General features: G+C 20.7%; 2 protein-coding genes across 4 annotated transcripts in view; one reads left to right on the plus strand and one right to left on the minus strand.

Annotated features, from left to right (window-relative positions):
• Positions 1-21,586, plus strand: part of LOC117168883 — a 62,662-nt gene that overhangs the window by 5,399 nt on the left and 35,677 nt on the right. The gene's annotated exons all lie outside the window — the stretch shown is intronic.
• The window catches only part of LOC117168884 (vascular endothelial growth factor A-A), an 86,655-nt gene continuing 65,403 nt past the window's right edge, over positions 335-21,586 (minus strand). Inside the window, exons 4-6 of one of the 2 annotated variants that reach the window (XM_033354782.1) lie at positions 20,062-20,169; positions 12,874-13,058; positions 335-800 (exon numbers count right to left, since the gene is read on the minus strand). In XM_033354782.1, the coding sequence (XP_033210673.1) occupies positions 641-800; positions 12,874-13,058; positions 20,062-20,169 (453 nt within the window). In that variant the 3' untranslated portion in view covers positions 335-640. The remainder of the gene's footprint in view (positions 801-12,873; positions 13,059-20,061; positions 20,170-21,586) is intronic. The other variant, XM_033354783.1, reaches the window with a different exon arrangement.

The raw sequence follows: 21,586 nt of genomic DNA on the forward strand, positions 1-21,586 counted from the left end.
TTTTCACAAAACAGTTGAACTTTCAACAAAAAAATTATATTTCGACCAAATTGTTGAATTTTCAACCCTACATTTTTTAATTTCATCAGTAAATTTAATTTTAAATCAAATAGTTGAATTTTACATTAAAAAAATTAGTTTTTAACCAAAAAAATCAATGTTTAACAATATAAACAAATTTTTAACTGAATAGTTAAATTTGCAATCTAAAAATTATCACTTTCTAACAGAAAATTAAATAGGTAAATTTTAATTGATAAAAAATTCAGAACAACAAATTTAATAAAAGTCTAATTTAAACAAAAAAATGTGTCTTTTCAGTTTCTTTTTTCTGTTTAATAAATGTAAACATTATAATTGAAATATATAATAAAACTTGAATTTATCGCTTCATTATATCCATTTATAACAAACTTTCTTAACCACCCCCTTTCACATAAATTCGTCCAAAAAAATTCACAATCACCCCCTTTAAAAAAAAACTGCAAAAAAAATCCCAGATTCGCCCTTGCTGCTCAGTTCAAGCTTTCCCAGCCTTTATAATCTCCAGTTTCCAATAGTTTTTTCAGTTTTCGCTCAAAATTGGCTAACCGATTAACATTGGGTTTTTTGTTGTTTAAAATTTTTTTTTCCGAATTTCTTAATTAAATCGAGGATCTGGCTGAGGTCTTTTTCTCGGATCGTACGAATTCAGAGGCACAATCAGTGGTGATCTGTCTCGCAAGTTTCCACTGGTTGAACGAAAGTTGTAACCGGTTCTGTCGTCAATCAGCCATTGTGTCACTGTCAATTCCCTGCAGCTGAAAATTGAAATTTCCATTGTCACCGAGTTGTAAACAATATGATGAATTTTGATGTAAATTACAGCCTCTTTGCGGATTATCTTTTCTTTTTCTCTGAAAGCCGTGCATATTTCAAGTTCTAATTTTCTCAAGCATTGTGTGTTCAAGCGATTTTGAGAAGGTACTTTGTATTCTTATGCAAATTCAGAAATTTGCACTTGTTCTTTATTTTTTAGAGAAAAAAAAAAAAAAAATAATAAAAATAAGCGAGTGAGAAAGGGAGAGAATGCAAAATGTCTTCTAAAGACTTGGTTAAAGTAAAATTGATAATAATGCAGAGAGTACAATTAGAAATAGGGATCACAGTCTCCTTTTTTCCCTTGAAATTTTTTAATTTAAATTTTATAAAGAGAAATTCAACTTATTAGAAACAAAGATTATCTGAAAGAGATTTTTTTGATTTTTTAATGATAAAAATTTCAAATCTTTATTGAATTATTTCATAATTTGGTAGTCAAAATAATTTTCTACTATTTTTCTATGATTTCAAGAATCGAAATTTTATAACTGATGTAATTCCAAATAAAAATCAAGATTACTGGTGAAAAATGTTAAAATTCACAACAAGAAAAACCGGTAATTTTAACCATGTTTTTTGCAAATTGAATTTTTTTTACCTTTCCTTAAATTATTAATTTAAATAATATTTTAACTATGAAGCAAAATATATTTAAAAATTGTTAAATAAAATTAATTTTTTATTTAAAAAAATAAAGATTTCATACCCACAATTAAGTTTCTAACAATATAAATTAAAGTTTAAAATGACCTGCATCCTTGACCTGAAAAATGGTCATTTTTCTTCTCAAATTCTGGCTTTTCTTACCAATTTTTTTGAAATGATTGCATTTTAATAATGGATGGCATTTTTTTTGGAAAAACATTCTCTACAACTCTACTGTTTCCAATTTTTAAAGTAAATTTTTTCATGTTTTCTATGGCTCTGAATCGTTAGAAAAGTTTTTTTTAAACAAATAATTATATTTTAAAATTATTTAGTAATTTTTTAAATTGGAAACAGTAGAGTTGTACAGAATATTTTCTCGAAAAAAATAAGCAGTCATTTATTAAAATGCAATCATTTTTCAATAATTGGTTGTTGTTGCTGTTGTAAATTTTAACATTTTGGTTCAAGAATAACGTTTCTTATTTGAAATAACATCAGTTATAATGTTTTAATTCTTAAAATCTTAGAAAAACTATTTTTTTTAAATATCCGACTTTTGGCACGGCAACTAACTTAATTTTAAATAAAATTAAATTAAATGTAATTAATTGAAAGATATTTAGTTTTTAACCCAAAGAATAAATCTTTAACAATATTAATAAATTTTTGACCGAATAGTTGAATTTTCAACCAAATAATTGAATTTTTAGTCTAAAAAAGATAATTTTTATTACAAAATGAAATAGGGTAATTTTAATTAAAAACAATAAGTTTCAATTCAGAAAAACGAATTTCTTTAAAAAACTAGTTGAATTCAGAAAGAATGAACTTTCAAACAATAATTGAAAGTAAATAAAATCTCAATTATTTACAGTAAATAAAAGAAATTGAATAAATAAATTAAATAAATTAAAATTAAATAAAATAAAGTAATTAAATAAATAAATTAATAAAAATTAATAATAAATATTAATAATTAATCAAATAAAAATAAAAAAATAAACTAAAAAGTTACTTTTAAACTAAAAAATAAAGAAATCTTCAACAAAATAATTTAATTTTCACCTTTTAAAGATAAATCTTCTACTAAAACAGATTTCTAGTCAAAAAAGAAATAAAATTTTAACAAAACTATTAAATTGTTTACAAAAAAAAAAAAATGGAACAAAACAGTTAATTTTAAACCAAATATTTGAATTCTCTAACAAATTATTAAATTTTTAACCCAAAAAGGTTATTTTCTACAAAACAGTTTAATTTTTTTAACCTAAAGATCTGAATTGTCAATATTTTTTTATATTTTTAACTAAAAGAACACTAATTTAAAAAAAAATCATTTTTAACAGAATAATTAAATTTTTAAACTTCAAAGATAAATCTTCGGCCAAAAAAGGTTTGTTATGAAGAAAGATAATGAACTTTAACAAAAATATTAAATTGTTCACAAAATTCAATTTTCAACCAAATATTTGAATTTCTTACCAAATTGTAAATTGTCAAATTTTTTAACCTAAAGATATAAATTACCAATAAAACAGTTTATTTTAAACGAAAAAAAATCCACAAAAAAAGTTAATTTTAAACTAAAAAAAAAATTAATTAAAAAAAAAGCTAATTTTCATCAAAATATTCGAATTCTATATCAAATTTTTAAATTTTTAAGTCAAAAGGTTTTATTTTTTACAAAGAAGGTAAACTTTCAATCCACAAATATGAATTTTTAATGAAAAACTCATTTTAAGCTAAAAAAAACAACGAATTTTCAACCAAAAAACTTCACTTCCAACCATTTGAAAATTAAATTTTCCATGGTTTCTATGGCTCTAAACCGTTAGAAAAGTTTGTTTTTTTTAAAACAAATAATTATATTTTAAGATTATTTAGTTATTTTAAAAATTGGAAACAGTAGAGTTATATAGAATGTTTTCCCGATAAAAATAAGCCGTATTTTGTTAAATTTTAACATTTTTCATAAAGAATGTTTTTTATTTGAAATAACATAAGTTATAATATTTTAATTCTTAAAATCATAGAAAAATTACTTTTTTCTTCTTCAAATATCCGACTTTTGGCACGAAAAATATCTTAATGTTAAATAAAAAACAATAAAATATAATCAATTTAAATATGCTTTAAAACAGATAATTTTCTAATTAATAACCTACGAAAAAGATAAAATTTCCAAAAATTTAAATTTTTAACCCAAAAAGCTTATTTTTTACAAAACAGTTTACTTTTTTTAACCTAAAGATCTGAATTGTCAATAATTTTTTTCTATTTTTAACTAAAACAGTTATATTTAAAATAAAAATATTGCATTTTCAACAAACTAGATTAATTTTTAACCAAATAGTTGAGTTTAACCAAAAAGACCAATTTTCTATATAATAGTTGAATTCTCAACCCGAAAATATGAATCTTTAATAAAAAAAGTTAATTTTCAACCAAATATTTGAATTTTTTTACCAAATTGTAAAGTTTTGAAGCCAAAAAGTCTTATTTTCTGAAAAACAGTTAAATTTTTTAACCTAAAAATACTAAAGATATTAATTTTAAGCTAAAAAGAATGAATTTCCAACAAAACTATTAAATTTTTCTACATAATATTTAAATTCTCAACAAAAAAGTTAATTTTCATCCAAAATATTGGAATTCTATATCAAATTTTTTAAATTTTAAGCCAAAAAGCCTTATTTTTTTGACAAAAGAAATATGAATTTTCAACCCAAAAATGTAAATTTTTAATGAAAAACTCATTTTAAACTAAAAAAAAAAAAAAAATTGCAACAAAAAAAGAAAAATCTTCAACCAAAAAAGATTTGTAATCAAGAAAGAGATTATTTTTAAACAGATATTTTCAAACTAAAAATATTGCATTTTCAACAAAATAGATGAATTTTTAACCAAATACTTGAATTTAACCAAAAAAAAGACAAATTTTCTATAAAATAGTTAAATTCTTAACGCGCAAATATGAATCTTCAATAAACAAATTAATTTTCAACTAAATATTTGAATTTTCTAGCTAGATTGTTAAATTTTTAAGTCAAAAAACTTTATTTTCTGCAAAACAGTTAACTTTTTTTAACCTAAAGATATAAATTTGCAATAAAAAAGTTTATTTTAAACGAAAAAAAATCCACAAAAAAGTTAATTTTAAACTAGAAAAAAAATGAATTTTCAACAACGACAATTAAGATTTTATCTTTAAAAGAAGAATTTGTAACCAAAAAAAATTTTCAGTTAAGAAAAAAACCCCTTTTTTACTAAAAAAACGATGAATTTTCTAAATAATAATTGAATTCTCAAAACAAAAAGGTTAATTTTCAGTCAAATATTTTAATTCTCTACCAAATTGTTAAACTTTGAAGCCAAGAAGACTTCTTTTCTACAACGAAGTTAATTTTTCAACCCAAAAATGTGAATTTTCAATAAAACAGTTAATTGTAAGCAAAGAAAACGAATTGAAAAAAAATTTTAACTAAAAAAAATTTCACACAATTAAATTTTCATGCCCAAAAATGAATTCCAAATCAAGAAAAAAATAAAATTTCATCCAACTTCTTACATTTTCTATAAAATAGTCTGTTAATTTCCATCCCGGACATACAAATTTTTAACCCAAAAAGACAAATTTGTACCTGCGCAGTTAAATAAAAAAATTGATTTTTTATCCAAATAAACAAATTTAAAAAAAATGAATTCTTAACAAAAAATATAAAGGTTGATATTTCAACCAAAAAGATTTCAATTTTAACTAACAAATATTTGAATTTAACCGAAAAACACAAATTTTCTGCAAAATAGTTGACTTTTCAATCAAATGTTAGAATTTTTTACCAAATAATTAAACTTTTAAGCCAAAAAGACGATTCTTCTAAAAAATAGTATAATTTTCGACTCGAAAATAAGAATTTTTAACTACAAGAAAAGTTAAATTTTACACCAAACAAGTGGCCTTTTAAACAAATTCGTTGAATTTTCAACAAAAGAATTAAATTTTTCAATAAAAAAAAATGCCACCCAAAAAATGATGAATTCTCAACCAAAAAAAGAATGTTATGTGCTTCGAAAAAATTTTAAATTGAAAAGCACAGGAAAATATACTATAAAAATCAAGTTTCTATTTTACAAAAAATTAACTAGACAAAAATTGATAAGAATAAGGAATCAAAATCGATCTCCTGATAAAATTCTAAATCAAAAATTAAAAAATGAATAATTATCAAGTCTGCTGTTTATGTATTGTTCAATCTTTACTCTTTTTTAAATGTTTTTCTGATTTATTTTTATCAGAATGTTCTGAAGTGTTCAAAAGATTTTCTATAGCTAGCTAAAAACTAAAATTTTCAACCAAAAAGTTAATTTTCAACAAAATATTTGAATTTTCTACCAAATTTTTACATTTTTAAACCGAAAAGTCCTATTTTCTAGAAAAAAAGTATAATTTTCGACTCCTAAACTTTAATTTCCAAAAAAAGTTCATTCTCAACGAAAAAAAAGTACAATGTTCAACAAAATGGTTAAGTTTTCAACTAGAGATGAATCTTCGAACAAGAAAAATTTTTCACTCAATAGAGAAATAAAATCTCAACCAGTTTTTGGAATTTTCTACTAAATAGTCCAATTTTCAACCAAATAGTTGAATTTTCTACAAAATTGTTGAGGTTTCCAGCCAAAATGACTAATTTTTTTTACAGAACAGTTTGTTAATATTTTTAACAAATGAAACAAATATTTAACAATTAGAAACAAAAATTTTCATTTTCAACACGAAAGTTAATTTTTATACCAAATATTTGAATTCTCTACCAACTTGATAAATTTTCAAACCAGAAAATCGTATTTTCTACCAAACAGTTTAAATTTCAACTAAAAAAAGACGAATTTCTTACAAAAGAGAACAATCTAAAAACAAAAAGATAAATCTTCAGCCAATAAAGAAATAAAATGTCAAGCCAATTGTGAATTTTCAATTGAAAAAATAATAATTTTCAACGAATGAGATGAATCTTCAACCAAGAAAGCAATAAAATTTCAATTAAATTATTTCATTTTTTACTAAAAAGTTACATTTTCAGTTAAATTTCCTAATAAATCATGAAAATTTTAAACTAAAAACACGTATTTTTTACAGAGCAGTTATATTTTTAACTTGAAAATTAATTTTCAATCAAATAGTTGAATTTTCAACCCAAGAAGAAAAATTTTCAACATAAAAGTTTAATTTTCAAACAAAAATTTCAACAAAAAATGTCGAATTAAACAAAACGAATTTCTAACAAAATAATTAAATTTTCAATAAAATTGCTGAATTTTCTACTAAATATTTAAATTTTCAATGAAATACTGGAATTTTTAATTTAATATTAAAAATTTTCAGGAAAAAAGTTAACAACAAAAAATTTTCAAAATAATAGGTGAATCTTTACCCGAAAGATTTTTCAATGAAGAAAAAAATATTCGACCTAACTGTTTAATATTCCATTAAGCTTTTAAATTTTTAACAAAATAATTTAACTTCCTACTAAATCGTAAAAGCTTGAAGCTGAAAAGAAGAATTTTTTAGTAAAATGATGAATTTTCATAAAAAAAGTTACTTTTCAATTAAATAGTTTCAATTGCAAATCAAAAAGACAAATTTTCGAGAAAAAATTTTAATTTTCAGCCAAAAAAGTGGACTTTTAAGCAAATTTGTTAAGTTTTCATTTTTAATCTAAAAGGCGAATATCTTACAAAATAGTTGACTTTTGAACTTACAATTATAAATTTTCATTTTAAAAAAGTTACTTTTTAATAAAATAGTTAAATTTGCAATTGAAGAAGACAAACTTTAAACAAAAAATTAAATTTACAACCAAAAGGAAGGACTTTTAAGCAAAATTGTGGAATTTTCATAAAAAAAACCTAAATTTTCAATTAAAAATAAAATTTCTTCTCAAAAAAAAAAAAAAAAAAAAAAAAAAAAAAAAAAAAAAAAAAAAAAGAAAAATAATACTCAACCAAAAATTAATATTAGATTTTAAAAACCAAAATTGCTGAATTTTCTACTAAATACTTAAATTTTCAATTAAATAGATGAATTTTTAACTTAAAATGGTAAATTTTCAACAAAAAAGTTAATTTTCAACCAAATATTTAAATTCTCTACCAAATTTCAAAATTTTAAGTCAAAAATCCTTTTTTTAACAAAATAATTGAGTTTTCAACCAAAGAGATTAATCTCCAACCAGAAACATTTTTTAATAAAGAAAAAAAAATGTCAACTTAATTATTGAGTTTTTTACTATACATTAAAATTTTCAATTAAATAGTGGAATTTTTAACTTACAATCACGAATTTTCCAAAAAAAAGTTAATTTACAACCAAATATTTAAATTCTCTACCAAATTATTCAATTTTTAAGTCAAAAAGCCTTATTTTTGACAAACTAGTTAAAATTTTAACCAAAGGGATGCATCTTCAAACAAGAAAGACTTTTCAATCAATAAAAAAATAAAATTTTAACCAAATTGCTGCATTTTCTACTAAACATTTAAATTTTCAACTAAATAATTTAATTTTCGAACAATTCGTTAAAGTTTCAAGCTAAAAAGACGAATTTTTTACTCGAAATTATAAATTTTCATTGAAAAAAGTTACTTTTCAATCAAGTAGTTTGATTTGTAATTCAAAAAGAAAAATTTTCAACAACAAAAAATGAAATTCTCAACTAGAAAGGAGAACTTTTAAGCAAAATAGTTGAATTTTCATGAAAAGAATTAAATTTTCAATCAAAAATTAAATTCTTTCCCAAAAAAAGAAGAATTGTTAAACAAAAAAATAATATTAGATTTTTCAACCCAAAATTGTGAATTTTCAACAACAAAAGTCAAATTAAAAAAAAATTTCAATAAAATAAGTAAATTTTCAACCAAATAGGTGAATAATCGTAAACCTAAAAGATTTTTCAGTGAAGGAAAATATAAACTTGCAACTTAATTGCTGAATTTTCTACTAAATATTAAAAATTTTAATCAAATAGTTGAATTTTTAACTTGGCTTAAAAATGAACTTGCAATTATGAATTTTCTTTTAAAAAAAAGTTACATTTCAATAAAATAGTTTAATTTGCTATTCAAGAAGACAAATTTTGAACCCAAAAATTAAATTTTCAACCAAAAAGGAGGACTTTTAAACAAAATTGTTGAAATTTCATAAAAAAAAATTTGATTTTCAATCAAAAATAAAATTGCTTCTCAAATAAAGAAATAAAAAAAGTATTCTCAACCAAAAAATAATATTAGATTTTTTAACTTGAAATTAAATTTAAATTATCAACCAAAGAGATGAATCTTCAGCCAGAAAAATTTTTTAATGAAGAAAAAAAATAAAAGTCAAATTTTTAGCTTCGAATTACGAATTTTCAAAAAAAAGTTCATTTACAACCAAACATTTAAATTTTCAACGAAATAATTTAATTTCCTACCAAATCGTAAAAGTTTAAATTTAAAAAGACGAATTTTCTACAGAATAGTTTAATTTTTAACTTGAAATTATAAATTTTCAACAAAAAAGTTAATTTTCAACCAAATATTTAAATTCTTTACCAAATTGTTAAATTTTTAAACCAAAAAGCATTATTTTTTAACAAAATAGTTTAATTATCAATTAAAGAGATGAATCTTCAACCACGAACGATTTTTCAATTAAGAAAAAAATTTAAATTGAAACCTAATTGATGAATTTTGCATTAAGCATTTAAATTTTCAACAAAATTGTTGAATTTGCATCAAAATAGTTTAATTTTCAATCAAAAATAAAATTTCTTGTCAAAAAAAAAAAAGAATTCTCAACCAAAAAAAAAAAAATAGGCTTTTAAACTCGAAATTGTGAATTTTCAACAAAAAAAGTTCATTAAAAAAAAAACTAACTTACAACAATATAAGTAAATTTTCAACAATTTGAAATGATAAATTTTCAACAAAAAAGTTCATTTTCAGCCAAATATTTAAACTCTCTAATAAATTCTTAAATTTTTAAGTCAAAGAGCCTTATTTTTTAAAAACTAGTTAAAATTTCAACCATAGAGATAAATCTTCGAACAAGAAAGATTTTTCATGTAAGAAAAAAAAATTCAACCTAATTGATGTATTTTCTACTAAAAATTAAAAAATTTAAACCAAATAGTTGAATTTTCGAAAAAATCGTTAATGTTTCAAGACAAAAGTACGAATTTTTACTTGAAATTATGAATTTTCATTTTGAAAAAGTTACTTTTCAATTAAATAATTTAAATTTCAATTATAAAAGATAAATGTACAACCATAAAGTTCAATTTTCAACCAAAAATGAGAACTTCTAAACAAAATTGTTGAATTTTCAACAAAAGAATTAAATTCTCAATCAAAAATAAAATTGCTTCTCAAAAAAAGAAAAATAATTCTCTACCAAAAAAATAATATAAGATTGTTTAACCCAAAATTGTGAATTTTAAACAAAAAAAGTCCAATTTAAAAAAAAAAAGAATTTTTAACAAAATAATTAGATTTTCAACGAAAGAGATGAATATTGCTGAATTCTCTACTAAATATTTAAAATTTTAATCAAATAGTTGAATTTTTAACTTGAAATTATGAGTTTCCACAAAAAAGTTCATTTTCAAGCCAAAAAACCTTTTTTTTGTAACAAAATAGTTTATTTAATCCAAAAGGCGTTTTTTCTACAAAATAGTGGATTTTTTAACTTGCAATTATGAATTTTCATTTTAAAAAAGTTACTTTTCAATAACATAGTTTAATTTTCTATTCAAGAAGACAAATTTTGAACCCAAAATTATTAATTTTCAAAAAAAAAATATCCAATTTAAAAAAAAAAAACGATTTTTAAATAAAATCATGAAATTTTCAAGAAAATAGATGAATCTTCAACCAGAAAGAATTTCCAATTAAGAAAAAAAATAAAATTTCAACTTACTTATTGTATTTTCTACCACAAATTAAAATTTCCATTAAATAGTTTAATTTTTTACTTGAAATTACGAATTTTCAAGAAAAAAGTTAATTTACAACCAAAAATTTAAATTTCCAACGAAATCGTAAAAGTTTCAAGCCAAACAGAATTCTTTTCTACAGATCAGTCAAAAATATAAATCTGTAATCCAAAAAGACGAATTTTCATCAAAACAGTTTTTAAAAAAGCCTTGTTTTCAATCAAAAATAAAATTAATTCGAAAAAAAATTGTCTCTAAAAAAATAATAATATTAGACTTTTCAAATAAGGAGATGAATCTTAAATTAGAAAGATTTTTCAGTGAAGAAAAAAAAATAAAATTTTAACCTAATTATTGTATTTTCTACTATAAATTTTAATTTTGAATTAAATAGTAAAATTTTTTACTTGAAATTACGAATTTTCAAGAAAAAAGTTAATTTACTACCAAAAATTTAAATTTTCAACGAAATCTTAAAAGTTTCAAGCTAAACAGAATTCTTTTCTACAGATCAGTCAAAAATATAAATCTGTAATCCAAAGAGACGAATTTTCATCAAAACAGTTTTAAAAAAATCGAATTTTCAATCGAAAATAAAATTAATTTGGAAAAAAAAATAATTCTCTCTCCCAAAAAAAGAATAAAATAATATTAGACTTTTCAACTAAAGAGATGTATCTTCAACCAGAAATATTTTTAAATCAATAAAAAATAAACTTTCAACCTAATTGCTGAATTTTCTACTAAATATTTAAAATTTTAATCCAATAGTTGAATTTTTAACTTGAAATTATGAGTTTTCAAAAAAAGGTCATTTCCAAGCCAAAAACCTTTTTGTAAAACAAAATAGTGGATTTTTTAACTTGCAATTATGAATTTTCATTTCAAAAAAAGTTACTTTTCAATAACATAGTTTAATTTTCTATTCAAGAAGACAAATTTTGAACCCAAAATTGTTAATTTTCCAAAAAAAAAAAACATCCAATTCAAAAAAAACAAACGATTTTTAAATAAAATCATGAAATTTTCAAGAAAATAGATGAATCTTCAACCAGAAAGAATATACAATTAAGAAAAAAAATAAAATTTCAACTTATTTATTGTATTTTCTACCATAAATTAAAATTTTCAATTAAATAGTTTAATTTTTTACTTGAAATTACGAATTTTCAAGAAAAAAGTTAATTTACAACCAAAAATTTAAATTTCCAACGAAATCGTAAAAGTTTCAAGCCAAACAGAATTCTTTTCTACAGATGAGTCAAAAATATAAATCTGTAATCCAAAGAGATGAATTTTGATCGAAACAGTTAAAAAAGAAATCAAATTTTTAATCAAAAATAAAACTAATTCGGAAAAAAATTGTCTGTTTAAAAAAAAAAAAAATAATTATTTATAATATTTCTATAAGTATAAGTAATTTCTATAAATTTCTATATTTTCTATATAAATTTCCAAATTTCAAATTTATACAAATTTCTATAAATATAAATAATTCCCAAACCGGGAAACTGGGGAATTTTACGAATTTTCAGAAGGAAAATCTGCCCAAGTTAGATTTTAACAGTTTTTAAAATAATTAAAATGCGGTTTTTAAGATTTAAACAATTTAAAATTAATTCTAAAAATCTTTTAAAATTATTCTAATAATTTTACAAATAATTAAAGTGTTCTATTATTATTTGTAAATTCAAACTCAAGTTTTTGTTTAAATTTGCCGGATTTTATAACATTTGTAGAAAAAATCCAATTCATTTTGAAATATATTTAAAAAGTTCAACAAAAAAAAATCAAAAAAAAAAAATAATAATAATAATATTAGACTTTTCAACTAAAGAGATGAATTTTCAACCAGAAAGATTTTTAAATCAATAAAAAATAAATTTTCAAACTAATTGCTGAATTTTCTACTAAATATTAAAAATTCTAATCAAATAGATAAATTTTTAACTTGAAATTATCTAAAGAGACGAATTTTCATCAAAACAGTTTTAAAAAAAATTAACTTTTCAACCAAACAATAAAATTATTGATAAAAAAATATGCATTCTCAACCAAAAATTACTAGTAAACATGCTAAAAAAAAAAAAAAAAATTAAAGAGAGAGAAAGGCGAAACTACTGAACTACTTAAAGACTTTGATCCCTGAAAGCATATTTCGTTAGACTATTTTATCTTATTCTAGATATAGACCAACACCAAAGCGTGAGAGCGAGAGAGAGAGGGAGGCGTGACATTAGACACCCTTGCAAATACCCGGACACGAATTTTGAAAAGTAATTCCGAAAGACAATAGATACACAAAAAATAAAAAAAACAAATAAAAAAAAATAGAAAAAGAGAAAATAAAATGTCTACAAGAGATCCAAGGCTTTTTCACTCTCGTTCACACCTGCAAGTGTTTTGATCAAAGAAGAATCTTGAGGAACATGTTGTAACTTCCTGACATTGGCAAGCGCAAAGTTCCGGATTCCACGCCTTCCTGACATCACTCGCTTGGCATTTTTCTTTCTCATCAAGATTCCTACACTGACATCTGCACTCATCCTCCAAGTAATCCTGTTTCTCGGTGCAATGCTAAAATCAATTAAAAAATAAAATAAATAAATAAATTCACTCTACACAGAATTTTGTCACCTAATCTTAAACCAAATGATCGAATTTTCAAAAAAAAAAAAAAAAAAAAAAAAAAAAAAAAAAAAAAAAAAAAAAAAAAAAAAAAAAAAAAAAAAAAAAAAAAAAAAAAAAGATTTAATGTAACCAATTTAAAGATGCTTTAAAAAGATACTTATTAAATTATTTATAATTTGATTTATAAATTTATTCTAAAAATTTTCTTCAACTTTGATTTCATCCGTTTTTTAAATCATTTTTCAAATTTTGATTTTTTTTTTAATTAATATATCATTCAGTTTAGAATTCTCAATACAAAAATGTTTTAATTTAAAAAATTTTAATTTTGAAAAGCATATATTTTAATTTAACGAATTTTAAAATTCAGTTTTAAAGGCTTAAAAAATTAGAAGTTTTTAAAATCAAAGATTTTTTAATAAAAAACAGGGTGGCCGCTGGACCAGGAATTTTACGAATTTTAAGAAGGAAAATCTGCCTAAGTTCGATTTTAACAGTTTTTAAAATAATTAAAGTGCGGTCAAACATTGAAATTTGTAACCAAATAGTTTAATTTCCTGCCAAATCGTAAAAGTTTCAAGCTAAAAGGACGAATTTTCTACAGAATAGTTGAATTTTTAACTTGAAATAAAAATGTTTTAACCAAATATTTAAATTCTCTACCAAATTGTTAAATTTTTAAGCCAAAAAGCCTTATTTTTAACAAAAAAGTTAAATTATCAACCAAAGAGATGAATCTTCAACCAGAAAGAATTTTTAATTAATAAAAAATAAACTTTCAACCTAATTGCTGAATTTTTTACTAAATATTTAAAATTTTAATCATATAGTTGAATTTTTAACTTGCAATTATGAGTTTTCACAAAAAAAGTTCATTTTCAAGCCAAAAAACCTTTTTTTTTTGTAACAAAATAGTTTATTTAATCCAAAAGGCGAATTTTTTTACAAAATAGTGGATTCTTTAACTTGAAATTATGAATTTTCATTTAAAAAAAGCTACTTTTCAGTAAAATAGTTTGATTTGTAATTCAAAAAGACAAATCTTGAAAAAAAAATTTCTATCCAAAAAAGAAGACTTTTAAGCAAAATTGTTGAATTCTGATCAAAAGAATTAAATTTTCATTCGAAACTAAAATTGCTTATAAATAAATAAAAAATATACTCAACCAAAAAAATAATTTTAGACTTTTAAGCCCAAAACTGTGAATTTTCCACAAAAAAAGTCAAATTTAAAAAACAAAAAAACAATTTTCAACAAAATAATTAAATTTTCAACCGAAGAGATGAATCTTCAACCAGAAAGAATTTTTAATTAATAAAAAATAAACTTTCAACCTAATTGCTGAATTTTTTACTAAATATTTAAAATTTTAATCACATAGTTGAATTTTTAACTTGCAATTATGAGTTTTCACAAAAAAGTTCATTTTCAAGCCAAAAAACCTTTTTTTTTTGTAACAAAATAGTTTTCAATAAAATAGTATGATTTGTAATTCAAAAAGACAAATTTTGAAAAAAAAATTTCTAGCCAAAAAGGAAGACTTTTAAGCAAAATTGTTGACTTTTCATCAAAAGAATTAAATTTTCATTCGAAAATAAAATTGCTTCTAAATAAAAAAAATATATACTCAACCAAAAAAATAATCTTAGATTTTTCAACCCAAAATTGTGAATTTTCCACAAAAAAGTACAATTAAAAAAAAAAAAAATTTCAATAAAATAATTATATTTTCAACCAAAGAGATGAATCTTCAACCAGAAAGAATTTTTAATTAATAAAAAATAAACTTTCAACCTAATTGCTGAATTTTCTACTAAGCATTAAAATTTTTAATCAAATAGGTAAATTTTTAACTTGAAATTATGAATTTTCAAAAAAAGTTTATTTTCAAGCCAAAAAACCTTTTTTTTTAAACAAAATAGGTTTTTTAATCCAAAAGGCGAATTTTCTACAAAATAGTAGATTTTTTAAATTGCAATTATGAATTTTCATTTTAAAAAAGTTACTTTTCAATAAAATAGTTTAATTTGCTATTCAACAAGACAAATTTTGAACCCAAAAATTACATTTTCAGCCAAAAAGGAGAACTTTGAAGCAAAACTAGTGAATTTTTAATTTAAAAAAGATATCGAATTTTCAACCAAACTCAAATAAAGGGATGAATCTTCGACCAGAAAGATTTTTCAATGAAGAAAAAAGTCCCAACTTGGGTTTAATCCATTTTTAAAATAATTTTTCCAAATTTTGATTTTTTAAATTATATCATTCAGTTTAGAATGCTTAATTCGAAAATCTTTTACTTTAAAAATTTTTTATTTTTAAAAGCATATATTTTAATTTAACGAATTTTAAAATGCAGTTTTAAAGGCTTAAAAAATTAAAAAATAGAAATTTTAAAAGTCAAAGACCGGGAAACCGGGAATTTTACGAATTTTCAGAAGGAAAATCTGCCCAACTTAGATTTTAACAGTTTTTAAAATAATTAAAATGCGGCTTTTAAGATTTAAATAATTTAAAATTAATTCTAAACATCTTTTAAAATTACTCATAAATTTTACAAATAATTAAAGTGTTCTATTATTATTTGTAAATTCGAATTCAAATTTTTGTTTAAATTTGCAGGATTTTCCAATTGTTATAGAAAAAATTCAATTCATTTTGAAATATATTTAAAAAGTTCCGAAAAAAAATTACTTTGAATTTGGAAAAATTTTAAACCACTTCTAGATTTCTCTAGATTTTGAAATAAAATTTTAAAGCTTTTAAAGGATTCCTAGAATATTAATTAATTCCTAGAATATTAATTTTTTGTTTATTGTTTATTACTTTATATGGAAAAATGTTTAGAATATTCTTTGATTTTTGAAATTTCATTGGCCATGAAAAATGTTTGCGAACCGGGGAAAAAACCGGGAATTTTTTTCGATTAAAACGGCCATCCTGATAAAGATAAAATTTCCACAAATTTTCTACATAATAGTTGACTTTTTCGCAAAAAAATTAATTTTAAAATAAAAAGTTACTTTTAAACTAAAAAAAAAATGAAATTTTCAAGCCAAAAACAGCTTATTTTCTACAAAACAGTTTAATTTTTTTTAACCGAAAGATCTGCATTGTCAATATTTTTTTATATTTTTAACTAAAAGAAAACTAATTTAAAAAAAAACAAGAATTTTTAACAGAATAATTAAATTTTTACATTTCAAAGATAAATCTTCAACCAAAAAAGGTTTGTAATTAAGAAAGAAATTAAATTTTGACAAAACTACTGAATTTCTCACAAAATATTTGCATTTATACATTTATATTTAAACTAAAAATATTTTATTTTCAACAAAATAAATGAATTTTTAACCAAAGATTTGAATTTTCTACCAAATTGTTCAATTTTGAAGCCAAAAAATCTTATTTTCTTCAAAACAGTAAAATTTATTAACCTAAAGATATAAATTATCCATAAAAAAGTTTATTATCAACGAAAAAAAAATTCACAAAAAGTTTATTTTAAACTAAAAAAAATTAGTTTTCAATAAAAAAAAAATTAAATTTTTACCTTTCAAAGATGAATCTTTACCCAAAAAATATTTTCAGTAATGAAAGAAATGATTTTTTAACTAAGAAAGATGGATTTTTACATAATATTTGAATTTTCAACAAAAAAGTTCATTTTCATTAAAATATTCGAATCCTATATTAAATTGTTAAATTGTTAAGCCAAAAAGCCTTATTTTTTACAAAAAAAAGTAAACTTTCAACCCAAAAATGTCAATTTTTAATCAAAAAGTTAATTTTAAGCTAAAAACGAATTTTCAACAAAAAAAATAATTTTAAACTGAAAAAAGACTTTCACATAATTAAATTTTCACGCCCAAAAATGAATCCTAAATTAAAAAAATAAAATAAAATTTCAACCAAATTGTGACATTTTTTATAAAATAGTCTGTTAATTTTCATCCCGTAGATACAAATTTTTAACTGAGCAGTTGAATAAAAAAATTAATTTTTTATTCAAATAATAAAATTTGTAATACAAAAATATGAATTATCAACAAAAAATATAAAAGTTAATATTTTAACCAAAAAGATTTCAATTTTTTAATAAAAAATATATGAATTTAACCGAAAAACACAAATTTATTACAAAATCGTTGAATTTTCAAGTAAAAGTTAATTTTAAAAAATGTTTGCATTTTTTATCAAATAATAAAATTTTTAAGGCAAAAAGGCCAATTTTCTATACAAAAATCTAATTTTAAAACCGAAAATATGAGTTTTTGGCAAAAGTAGTTCATCTAAAATTAAAAAAAAATAATCTTCAACCAAATAGTTTAATTTTAAAATAAAAAAGATTAAATTCCAACCAAAAAAAATTGGTTGTTCAACCCAATAGATAAATTATCAAGTTAAAGAGTCGACTTCTTTTAAAAAAAGTTGATTCGCAAACAAAAAAAGATCAATTTTCGGGGAAAAAGATGTTTTTAAATCAAGAAAAATGAATTTTAAACAAAAGACATAATTTTTAACCAAATAGTTGCATTTAAAACCAAATCGTTAAACTTTCAAACATAATTTTAAATTTTAAATTTGAAAAAATGAATATGACTTTTCAAACAAATGATGATTTTTGCGCCAAAAGAATGGATTTTCTATCCAAAAATACAAGTGTTCAATAAATCAGTTTTCAAAAATTCTATCGTTGAAAATTGAAGAAAATTGTATTTTTTTAAATCCAGTTTTTTATTTTTTTCGTATTATCAGAAGTTCTCAATTTCAATTTTAATTACAATGAAACTTTTAAAATTAAAGTTCAAAACTAGAAAAAATTTAGGATTTCAATTCAGAATATTAAAAATTGAAAAATTTCTCATTAAAGCTTCATATTCAGAAAATAAATAAACTTTTCTTCAATTTTCAACAGTTGCATTTTTAATAATTGATATATCAGCTTCAATTTAAAAGAGTTGAAAATTAAAATTGTTTTAAACTGAAGAAAACTTTCAATTTAATTAGTAAAAATTGAAGTTAATTGAATTTTAAAATACTGAAAATAAAATTCAAGATTGAATTTTGAACTGATGGAATTTCATTTGTTAATAATTAAACAAAATTGAGTATTCAACTGTCGAAAATGAAAGAAAAATAAATTTTCAACGGTTGAAAATTGAAGAAAATTCAGTATTCAACTGTTGAAAATGAGAGAACATTTAATTCTTAACTTCTGAAAATTGAATTGACTACTTTTAAAAATTGAAGAAAATTGAATTTAAAAACGGATGAAACTTCAATTGTTGAAAAGTGAAGAAAAAATTGAAAATTGAGTATTTAACTGTTAAAATAAGAGAAAATTTAAATTTAAATTTTTGAAAATTGAAAAAAATTGAATTATCAACAGTAAAAAGTTCATCTGCTGAAAATTGAAGCATCTTGATACGTGAAGAAAACTGAATTTTCAACGGTTGAAAATTGAATTTTCTTCTTGTGAAAATCGAAAAAAAAATTTCAACAGTTCAAAATTCTATTGTTGAAAATTGAGGATAATTAAATTTTACACAGCTAAAAATTGAAGAAAATTGATCATTGAATTTTTAACAGTTGAATTTTTAAAAGTTGAATCGATTAATTCATTTTTGCGTTTTCTCAGAAGTTCTGAGTTTCCATTTTATTCACAATAAAAATTAAAAAATTGAAATTTAACTCGAAAAAAGAATTAAAAATTTTAATTCAGAACATTAAAAATTGAAGAATTTCTCATTAAAGTTTAATATTCAGAAAATAAATAAACTTTTATTCCATTTTTTTCAACATTTGAAAATTAAAATGGTTTTAAACTGAAGAAAACTGAAAATATAATTAGTCAAAATTGAGTATATAGTTGAATTTTAAACTGTTCAAAATAAAAGAATATTCCAAATTGAAGGAAATTGAATTTAAAAACGGATGAAACTTCAATTGTTGAAAATTGAAAAAAAATTGAAAATTGAATCATCTTGATAAGTGATGAAAACTGAATTTTCAACTGTTCAAAATTAAAGAAAATTGAAAATTAAGTATTTAACTGTAGAAATTGAGAGAAAATTGGGTTTTTAACTTGCGAAATTTGAAAAAAATTGAATTATCAACAGTTGAAAATTCAAGAAAATGAATAATTGAATTTTTAACAGTTAAAAATGATATTGTTGTAAATTGAGGAAAATTGAATTTTCAAATGTTGAAAATGAAAAAAAAATGAAAATTCATTTTTCGAAAATTGAAGAAAATTGATTATTGAACTTTTATCAGTTGAATTTTCAAAACTTTAATAGATTAATCCTTTTTTTTTCGTTTTCTCACAAGTTGTTTGTTTCAATTTTAATTACAATGAAACTTTTAAAATTGAAATTCAAAACTAGAAAGAAATTTACTATTTTAATTGATTCAATGGGCAATTTTCTTCAATTTTTAATATTTAAATTTTTAATTATAATAATAATAAATTAAGTTGTACAATAATTATAATGTTATTTAATTGCATTTTAATTGAGAACATTAAACATTGAATAATTTCTCATTAAAGCTTTATACTTGGAAAATAAATAAAAATTTCAATCCATAAAATAAATTTTTTACATGTTTAAATATGTTTCTGAATTAGAGTGGAAAGTGTTTTAAATAAATATAGTTTTAGATTATAAAAGGGTATTTTTGAAAATAAAATAAATGTCATTGTGACTTGCAACCCGGAATTTCAATAAAAAAATTTAATTTTCACTCTGAAAATGGGAAATTTTGTAAAAAAATTATTTTTTGACATGTAACCGGAAATTATTCAATATGGAACGGGAATTTTAAAAAATAATTTCAAATCTGCTTCATAAAAAGAGAATTGAAAAAATTCCTGTTTCAAATCTTTAAAAACTTTAAAATATTTGCAATTTGGAAAATTTGAAATTAGAAATAGAATCAACTTACACTTGCTTTAATTGTACAAAGGCATCTGCACTTTACGTGTTCCTCTATTTGGACAACTTTTTTTTCTGCGAATTTAAAACTGGTATCTTCTACAGATGATGTGTAAATCTGAAAAAAAAGTTTAAAAAAAGATGAGTTAAAATAAAATTGGAAGAGATTTTAAATTTGCGTTTAAGACTAAAAAGGAATTTTTATTTTTATTTCGTTTTTTATTCCTATAAATCGAAATATTTTGTAAAAAAAGACAACTTTAAGAATTTAAATTTCTATTTAGCCTTTTTAACTTTTTTTTAGAATTTTTACTTTTAGAAATTAATGAGTTTAAAAATTTAGACAAAATATGTAAAAATTTAATCCACATTATCATTTTCAAGGCTTGAAATTGAAGAATCAATGAACTTTACATTTTTTATATCATACTATTTTACACAATTTTGAGCTAAAAATGTTAAAATTTAAATTTTTTAAAAATAATACTTAATAAATAAAACAATATTTAGAAGAATTAAATTTAGAATTATTTTTGAAATTTTTTAGAACTTTTAAATGTCTTTTGAAATGAATCGAATTTTTAGAAAATCCTGCAATTTTAAAAACAATTTCTTAAAATCTTCCAGATTCTTTTTCAACAATTTTAAAATTCTTATTCAATCCTTTTGAATATTCTCTTCAAAAAAATTTCCAAAATGATAAATTATTTTCAATTTTTCTAAGAATCTTAAGAAAATATTTTTTTTTTCTCTTGTAAAGTCTTTCACAATTCTTAAAAAGCTTCTTTTTTTTTTAATCCGCAAAAATCTACGTTTTCTTTTTAATTAAATTATTTCAAGTTTAGAATTAATTTTGAAACTTTTCAAAACTTCTAAATACCTCTTAAAATTACTCAAATTCAAATTCTCTTTTTCTCAATTAAAAAAATTTGAAATTGAATGTTTTAGACTGAAACAATATTTTATAAAATATACATTATTATGAAGTTATTTGAAAATTGAAAATAATTTATCAATTTTAAATGAGAAGCTGACATTTTTTTAATTACTAAGACTTTCGAATTGAAAACGTTTAATTTTTAACATTAAAATCTGGAAATACTTAAATTAAAAATGACAACTTAAAATAAAACAATTTAGAACACTGTTTGATTGAAATTTTATCTTTTTTTAATTGTAAATTCAACAATTTTGTTAATGCATTTTTTTGTGAATTCTTAATTTGATTTCAAAATTTATATGTTTGGTGGAAAATTAAACTATTTTGATCAAATATCGTTTTTTTTGGTAGACAATTTATTTTTCAATGGAAAATTGATTTGATTAATTTCGGAATTGATTTATTTAATTTATTTTTTTGGTCGAAGGTAATTAATTTGAGTTAACAATTCATGTTTGTTCAAAAATTAAAGTTGAAGATTCATAATTTAATGTGAAAATTCCCAGTTTGTAAAAAAATCCCTTTTTTTAAGAAAATGATTTATTTTAATTGAAAATGTAACTCATTTTTGGTTGAAAATATACCTTTTTTAGTT

This window comes from Belonocnema kinseyi, chromosome 3, assembly GCF_010883055.1.
Source record: "Belonocnema kinseyi isolate 2016_QV_RU_SX_M_011 chromosome 3, B_treatae_v1, whole genome shotgun sequence".
Taxonomy (NCBI): domain Eukaryota; kingdom Metazoa; phylum Arthropoda; class Insecta; order Hymenoptera; family Cynipidae; genus Belonocnema; species Belonocnema kinseyi.